We start from the raw sequence: 8,858 nt of genomic DNA, 5'->3' as shown, positions 1-8,858 counted from the left end.
AATCAAACGTAAAATTTACATTAAAATTTATTACTTAACTCATTTTTACATAGATATTTCATAATAAAATTACTTTACCTCAGACTCATTTTTAATTATAATCAATTTTAGATAATTATGATGATAGATGATGACAAGATTATTTTGTTTTTTACATCTCACTTGTACCTAACTTGTTGAAACGGGTAACGATATTGTCATCTAAAAACAAAAAATAATGTTACCCAATTCTGATAGAGATCATAGAAAAATGTTATCCTTTCTCTTTCTATTTTAGTATTTTATTATTACATTATATCTTTATCGTATCCTCAAAATCTTATTCTGTTATCCACTGCTTATTAAATGTTACCCTAAAGGTGGTTGATGTCGCCATTACTTATCACAATGATTAAGCTATTATTAATTATTTCTTGTTCAACTCTCAAATCTCTATGATTTCACATAAAATATAGTATTTTCATTCGTTTCAGCATTTGGTGATGATTGTTGTTATTTCATCCTATGCATAGTGGCATTGAAAAGTCAAGGTGATTTCTTGTTCTATAAGTCGTCTATACATGATTCTAAGTAGTGGACATTGTGTGTCATTTTTGTTGTGTTCTTCATTGTATTGCATAATGACATAATGAACCTCATAATCTTACAAAGCCTGTTGAATTAGATTCAGTACTTAGGAGGTGCTAAAATGGCTAAAATTTCCTTCTTTTTGATAGGGTTTTGGCTGTTAAGTAATTGGGCTGGTTATTTAGAGGCACAAGACATGATGAAGTATAAAGATCCTAAAGAATCAAATGATGTTAGGGTTGAGGATCTTCTTAACAGGATGACTCTCGAGGAGAAAATCGGTCAAATGTTACAGATCGAGCGCAAGTATGCATCCGATAATGTGCTCAAAAACTATTTCATAGGTAAAGATAATGAATTTTTGTTTACCCCTTTCTCCAATGTACTGTATTGATTAAATTTGTTATCTTATGATTAGGGAGTGTAATGAGTGAGGGAGGGAGTATTCCAGTTCCAAAGGCTTCTGCTGAAAACTGGATTGATATGTTGAATCAATTTCAGAAGGATGCTTTATCAACAAGGCTTGGAATTCCGGTTTTTTATGGGATTGATGCTGTTCATGGCCACAGCACTGTTTACAAAGCAACTATTTTTCCTCACAATATTGGCCTTGGAGCTACCAGGTAATTATTATTCTGTTGCTTATTCAATTCAATAATAGTGTTGTTCTTATAAATGATGATTGTGGATATTTCGATTTTGCTGTTAGGGACCCTGAATTGGTCAAGAGAATCGGAGCTGCAACCGCACTTGAAGTTAGAGCAACGGGAATTCAATATGCTTATGCACCTTGTGTAGCAGTGAGTAAATAGCACAAACTTCTATTGCTATTGATTTTTACTGAGATTTTAGCATTGTCTTATATTCTTGATAGGTTTGTAGAGATCCGAGATGGGGACGGTGTTATGAAAGCTACAGCGAAGATCCTAAACTAGTCCAAGCTATGACTGATATCATATTAGGATTGCAAGGGGACATCCCTGATAATATGCCAAATGGTGTTCCTTTTATTGCTGGAAAGTAAGCATTTAGAAAACAAAACAATTATTAGTCGTGTCAACGTGTCATTATCATCCTATGGATTTTGGCTTTGTTAGAGTGTTAAGTTTATGAAATGCTCTTGTACTGTTTGACAGAGAAAAGGTTCTAGCTTGTGCTAAGCACTACGTTGGTGACGGTGGAACAGTCGATGGGATTGATGAGAGTAACACTGTTATAGATAGAAATGAATTGATGGAAATTCACATGCCAGGGTACTTAAGCTCCATTAGCAAGGGTGTGGCAACTGTTATGGTATCTTACTCAAGTTGGAATGGTGTAAAAATGCATACTCATCATGATCTTATTACTGGTTTCCTCAAAAATACTCTCCATTTCCAGGTAAAAATAGTTTGTTCAACAAGTATACATTGAAAACCCGAGATCATTATGTATGTAAAATTTCAAATACTAACCATTTTCTTCAATTATGAAAGGGCTTTGTCATTTCAGATTATGAGGGGATTGATAGGATCACCACTCCGCATCGTGCAAACTGCACAGAGTCGCTTCAAGCAGGAGTTTCTGCTGGCATTGACATGGTAGTTTAGGCCTAAAGTATACGATATATATATATGCTTGAATCAATGTTCGTACAATGAGGAAACCTTTTTTAATCCATTTTACAAATTTTACTTGGGTTTGCATTGCAGTTCATGGTTCCAAAGTTCTACAAGAATTTCATTGACGATCTAACTATATTGGTGAAAAATGAAGTCATTCCTATGAGTCGAATTGATGATGCTGTGAGAAGAATTTTGCGTGTCAAATTCATGATGGGAATTTTTGAGAACCCTTTTGCTGATTATAGTTTAGTTAACTATCTTGGGACTAAGGTTAGCTATTTTCCTTTAGCTACATTAAGTTAACAATTAGATATGACTTATAACTTTATAAAGGTCATCTTGAAATTCTGAACAGGAACATAGAGAACTTGCTAGAGAAGCTGTAAGGAAATCCATGGTCCTACTGAAAAACAGCAAACCTGATAAAAAGCCTTTGCTACCTCTTCCTAAAAAGGTTCCGAAAATACTCGTGGCCGGAAGCCATGCAAATAATCTAGGATATCAGTGTGGTGGCTGGACCATTGAATGGCAAGGAGTCAGTGGCAACGATATTTTCGAAGGTATGATTCATTTTGATTGATATGTACAGTCACTATAAAAACGTTTTACAATGTCAACTAGACATATTCATTAGATCATTAAAAATGTTTGATTTTAATCATGACTCGTAGTTATCATGAACCCTTCTTATTCTTGTGAACATTCTTGATATGATCAGGGACTACAATTCTCGATGCTATAAAGAACACGGTCGATCCAGAGACCATAGTCATCTACGAGGAGAACCCTGATATTGAATTTGTTAAATCAAATGGATTTTCCTACGCTATAGTTGTAGTAGGAGAGAAACCTTATGCTGAAATGCATGGTGACGACATGAACTTGACAATCCCAAACCCTGGTCCTGAGACCATAACAAATGTCTGTGGAGCTATACAATGTGCAGTTGTGATTATATCCGGTCGGCCTTTGGTTATCGAGCCGTACGTTGGTTTGATGGATGCAGTTGTTGCTGGTTGGCTACCAGGTAGTGAAGGACAAGGTGTGGCTGATGTTTTGTTTGGTGACTATGGTTTCACAGGAAAGCTTCCAAGAACATGGTTCAAAAGTGTTGATCAACTTCCAATGAATGTTGGAGATGCTCATTATGATCCTCTTTTTCCATTTGGGTTTGGCCTTACTACTGAACCTACTGAGGCTATTTACTCTCAGTAGCTATCATCTTGAACTCTATTCATTAAAATGAATAACATTGAGAGTGTGGAAGGTTGATTTTTAACATTTTGCATACACTTTTACTAGCTGTGTATAATGATCTTCTTTTTCTAGCAAATCTCTGATAATTTTCTTTGGCATGTTTTGGTCTAAACCTTTTCAAAGCTCTAGGATTCACAATGTGTACACAATGAATTCAATTTCTTCAAAAATTTTGTTTTGTTTTGAAAAATACGAAGAAAAGGTGTAAGTAAATATAAGGTGAAGGAAGCATATGCTTTCATATAAGTAAGTCATGCTTCTTTGATATTACAGGTAGCATTTGATTGAATTTCATCTTCCATGAACATGAATCTTAGAAGATCTATGATAAGCCTAGGCCACCCATCACCAAGTTTTACACCCGCAGGCAGCGACTCCCAAGGAGTGCTAGGGTCAGGAGAGCGAATAGGGGGTGTAACCCTTGGTGAACAGACACACCCACCCGAAAGGATGCAACCCTTGGAGCCAAACAACATCAAATCTAACAGTTATAACCCTTCAAATTAATTGTGCCAATTAGGAACAGAGGTAAATGCAATATAAATAGAAGCAAGTCAGAATTAGGAATTCATTGAGAAAAATTAGGAAGAATTTGAATTGTGGAGAGACATGCTCTCGAAAACCTGTGTTGTAATATTCCAAAATTATCTACATTTTCATATTTTCATTTTTGTTCCATTTTTTGGTTCTTATCAATTGGTATCAGAGCACCGCCCAGGTGCTTTGCTTCCAACTATGGTGACAACTCGATCTAATTCCGAAAACCCAGACACAATGGAGAGAATTTTGGAAATGTTGATGGAGGACTCACAAAACCGAGATGCAGAACGACAACAATTCGAAACACGCTTTGCACGTCTAGAAGGCATGGTGGAAAATTTGTCCAAGCATTCAGAAGATGGCACGCCCAAAGGTTCCATCAATGGAGAACGTTCAACCAATGTCCACACCGGAGAAAGAAAAACAGAACGATGGAGAAAATTGGCAATCCCCATATATGATGGAGAATCCGATGCTTATGGCTGGATAAATAAATTGGAACGCTTCTTTCAAATGAGAGAAATCCTAGAAGAGAAAATTTAGGAAGTTATGGTGGCTTTAGAGGGAAATGCACTATCTTGGTTCCAATGGTGGGAGAATTGCAGTTCTGATATTGGATGGAAAGATTTCAAACTTGCCATTCTCGAAAGATTCCAAATCTCAACCACTCTCAACCCTTTTGCTACCCTCCTTGCACTTAAATAAGAAGAAACGGTGGAAGAGTACGTTGAACAATTCGAAAAGTTTGCAGGTATGCTGAAAAATATCGATGAAGAACATTTAAAGGACATTTTTGCGAACGGATTAAAGGAAGACATTGGGGCAGAAATTAAACTCTATGAACCACCCACTTTTTCAATCATGGTCAAGAAGGCATTAATGATCGAACAAAAAAATAGAGCAATTTGGAAGGTGGGACCGAGTGCTCCTTCTAAGTCAAATTCAAAATTCAACAACTCGTATCGAAGTCCATCCTATTCGAAGACTGTTACTTATGGTGTTAGTCAGAAAGGTGGAGGAAAAAGTAATGGCCCTTCTAATTCTTTTGCGGGAAATGTATCTGTGAACAAACCAGAAAACAACAACTGACCTAGAGGATTTCAACGGTTAACCAAAGCAGAACTTCAAGAGAAGAGAAAGAAAGGAGAATGTTTTTGTTGTGAAGAAAAATGGAGCACTTCTCATGTATGTATAAATAAACAACTTCGGATAACGTTAGTAATAGATGAAGATGATGTTGAAAACTCCGAAGAGGAGCCCGAACCAGAATTTGGAAAAACGCCCCAATTATTCATGAATAGTATTGTGGGATTTACTTCTCGCCGATCCTTGAAGGTATGGGGAAGTATTGATGATAACAAATCTATAGTATTGATAGACTGCGGCGCCACCCATAACTTCATTTCAAAGGAACGGGTGGAAAAATTACAATTAGAGATGGAAGACACTCCATCATACGTTTTAGAAGTTGGAGATGGTCACAAAATCAAATGTAAGGGAGTATGCAGAAAGGTTCCCTTGAAAGTGAAAGAAGTACAAGTGCAACAACGGTTCTTCTTGTTTGGCCTTAGAGGCATGGATGTGGTTTTAGGCATGGAATGGTTAGCAAGCTTGGGAGAGATTAGTGCCAACTTTGAACAACTGACATTGGGCTTCAAGATTAATGGAAGAAAGGTGATTTTAAAGGGAGAACCAGAACTTTCAAAGAAAGGCGCCTCACTTAATTCTATGTTGAAAGCTTTGCAGCAAGGAGAATGGTTCTTTATCGATTATCGTCATATTCAAGCAGAGATAGATTGGAAGGATTCAATCCTGTTAGAATTAAAAGATGTGCTACATGATTTCCCTTCCATCTTTGAACCCCCAGACGGACTTCCTCCTCATCGACGTCAAGACCATGCCATTCACCTCAAAGAACGAGCCCAAATACCGAATATCAGACCATACAGATATCCTCACTATCAAAAAACAGAAATTGAAAAATTGGTTGCAGAAATTTTAGAAGCGGGAATCATCCGACCATCTACGAGTCCTTATTCTAGTCCTGTCATCCTAGTCAGAAAGAAAGACGATAGTTGGCGATTTTGTGTAGATTATAGGGCCTTGAACAAAATCACAGTTCCCGACAAATTTCCCATCCCGGTGATTGAAGATTTGTTAGACGAAATAGGAGGGGCCAACATCTTTTCAAAACTGGATTTAAGATCCGAATATCACCAAACCAGAATGAAGGAAGAGGATATTGTAAAAACTACTTTCCGAACACATGAAGGTCATTATGAATTTATGGTACTTCTATTTGGACTTACTAACACACCTTCTTCTTTTCAATCATTAATGAATGAAGTATTAAATCCAGTCCTCCGAAAATACATTTTGGTATTCTTCGATGATATCTTAATATACAGCTTTTCTATGGAAGAACACAAGCAACATCTGCAAATTGTATTAACGTTACTCCAAAAAAATGAATTGAAGATCAACGGCAAAAAGTGCTCATTTGGCCAAGATAACTTGGAATATCTGGGACATGTTATTTCTGTTGGAGGAGTATCCGCGGATCCTAAGAAGTTAGAAGCAATGAAGTTATTGCCTTTACCCAAGGATGTCACCAGCTTAAGGGAATTCCTAGGCCTTATTGGCTATTATAGGAGGTTCGTTCATGATTATGGAAGAATAGTAAGGCCATTGACCAACCTGTTGAAGAAAAATGCCTTTCAATGGTGTCCAGAGGCAGAACTTGCATTCAAACAACTAAAGCAAGCCATGACTAATTTGCCTACATTAGCAGTACCTAACTTTTCAAAGCATTTTATGGTTGAAACGAATGCTTGCGGAACCGGACTAGGCGTTGTTCTAATGCAGGAAGGAAGACCCATGGCCTTTGGAATACTACCCTATCAGAAAGTAATCATAGGAAATCAGTGTATGATCGCGAACTGATGGCGGTCGTAAAAGCAGTCCAGAAATGGCGACACTACTTGTTGGGAAACCATTTTATTATTAAAACTGACCAAAAAAGTTTAACATTTTTTACAGAGTAGAGGATGATCGGTGAGGAAAAATACAAATGGATTTCCAAATTAGCAGGATATGATTTTGAAATACAGTACAAACCAGGGAAGGAAAACTCTGCCGCCTCTTCCCTATCCAGGAGAAGTTCTTATTGTGCCATGACAGTCTTACGAATTCACGATTTCGAGGAATGGGTTGAAGAGATCAAACAAGATGTCAAGTTACAAAAAATATGCAAGACCTAATTATCAATCCCATGTCTCATGTTGTCTACACGTTAAAGGATTAGAAACTATTTTACAAGGAGAAATTGGTGTTGTCTAAATCATCCTCCAGGATTCCCATCATTTTAAAAGAATTCCATTCATCCTTGGTAGGAGGACACTCAGAAATCTTCAGGACTTATAAAAGAATAGCAGATCTAGTTTATTGTGAAGGGATGAAAATCGACATCAACATTTTTGTTGCAACTTGTGAAGTCTATCAAAGAAACAAAAGCGATAACTTGTCACCGGCAGAACTGCTACAACCATTACCAATTCCTACTCAAGTATGGACATACATTCCGATGGATTTTATTGGAGGACTACCCAAATCCATGGGGAAGTATACAATTCTGGTGGTGGTTGACCGGTTCACCAAATATGCTCACTTCATACCATTAGGGCATCCTTACACCACTACCAATGTTGTTGCAGTTTTTCTACTAGAAGTTGTAAGATTGCATGGATTTTCGTCTTCCATTGTTTCAGATCGTGATCCTTTGTTTTTAATAAATTTTTGGAAATCCCTTTTTAAAGCAGTAAGTACACAACTAAAATTCAGTTCGGCATACCATCCTCAAACGGATGGACAAACGGAAGTTGTCAATCGATGCTTGGAGGTTTATTTACGATGCTTAACAGGTACTAAGCCTAAGAAATGGGTCTCTTGTCTTCGCTAGGCAAAATTTTGGTTTAATACCAATTATAATGCTTCAAGAAAAATGTCCCCTTTCAAAGTGTTGTATGGACATGATCTTCCTCACATTCTTAAGGGATCAACCATTGCTTCCCACCTTAAAGAAGTCAACAAACTTACAATTGCTCGAGATGAATTATTGGCGGGTCTGAGAGAGAATTTGTTGAAGTCCCAAGATGTCATGCGCAAAAATGCCAACAAACACCGCCGAGATATAGAATATGAAATTGGTGATTGGGTGTTCTTGAAGATGCAACCTTATAGGAGAACATCCTTGGCTAAAAGGATTAATGAAAAACTCTCGCCTAGATTTTATGGTCCTTTCCAGGTTTAAAAAAAAGTGGGTATTGTTGCTTACAAATTGGATCTTCCATCTCATAGTAAACTTCATCCAGTATTTCATGTCTCTCTCCTCAAGAAGGCCATTGGTGATTCTTTCCAATCCCAACCTTTACCACCTATGCTATCTGAGGATCAGGAATTACAGGTTTATCCGGACTCTATTTTAGATATTCATGAATTACAACCTGGCAACGTGGAAGTCTTAGTTAAATGGCAGAATCTGCCTACAAGTGAAAATAGTTGGGAATCCGTGGCTAAATTACAAGAGGTCTTCCTAGATTATCACCTTGAGGACAAAGGGAATTATTGGCGGGTCTGAGAGAGAATTTGTACGGAAGGGAGTCCCCGACGTTTGAAGAAGTTCAATCAGCCTTGTATTCTAAGGACTTGAATGAGCGAAAAGAGCATAAACCTTCGACTGTTGGTGAAGGTTAGGCCGTTAAAGGAAAATTCTTGCGAAAGGATGGTAAGTTCGACAAGAAGAAGGGAAAAAGCCAGTCGAAGTCTTACAGTGGCGAAGCATCTGGTATTCGATGTTATCATTGTAAGTAGGAGGGTCACACGAGAAAGTTG

At 37.4% G+C, this 8,858-nt stretch overlaps 1 protein-coding gene across 3 annotated transcripts; it reads left to right on the top strand.

Annotated features, from left to right (window-relative positions):
• The first annotated feature begins 335 nt into the window (after positions 1 to 335).
• On the top strand, positions 336 to 3,835 carry LOC131609940 (uncharacterized). Of its 3 annotated transcripts, none has more exons than XM_058881776.1 (10): positions 336 to 530; positions 717 to 911; positions 986 to 1,190; positions 1,277 to 1,367; positions 1,442 to 1,587; positions 1,704 to 1,947; positions 2,043 to 2,147; positions 2,259 to 2,441; positions 2,527 to 2,731; positions 2,890 to 3,526. In XM_058881776.1, the coding sequence occupies exons 2-10, from the start codon at positions 764 to 766 to the stop codon at positions 3,384 to 3,386; spliced, it is 1,824 nt and encodes a 607-aa protein (XP_058737759.1). In that variant the 5' UTR covers positions 336 to 530; positions 717 to 763; the 3' UTR covers positions 3,387 to 3,526. The 3 variants fall into 3 exon arrangements, 2 of the variants coding, with proteins under 2 accessions (XP_058737759.1, XP_058737758.1); XR_009286372.1 differs by lacking the exon at positions 336 to 530 and adding an exon at positions 3,702 to 3,835 and having other exon boundaries at positions 561 to 911; positions 2,890 to 3,438; XM_058881775.1 differs by lacking the exon at positions 336 to 530 and having other exon boundaries at positions 562 to 911.
• Positions 3,836 to 8,858: the final 5,023 nt, after the last annotated feature.

This window comes from Vicia villosa, linkage group LG6 (genome assembly GCF_029867415.1).
Source record: "Vicia villosa cultivar HV-30 ecotype Madison, WI linkage group LG6, Vvil1.0, whole genome shotgun sequence".
NCBI classification, from domain to species: domain Eukaryota; kingdom Viridiplantae; phylum Streptophyta; class Magnoliopsida; order Fabales; family Fabaceae; genus Vicia; species Vicia villosa.
The sequence above is the reverse complement of the archived record's forward strand: the minus strand, read 5'-3'. Positions and strand labels throughout refer to the sequence as shown.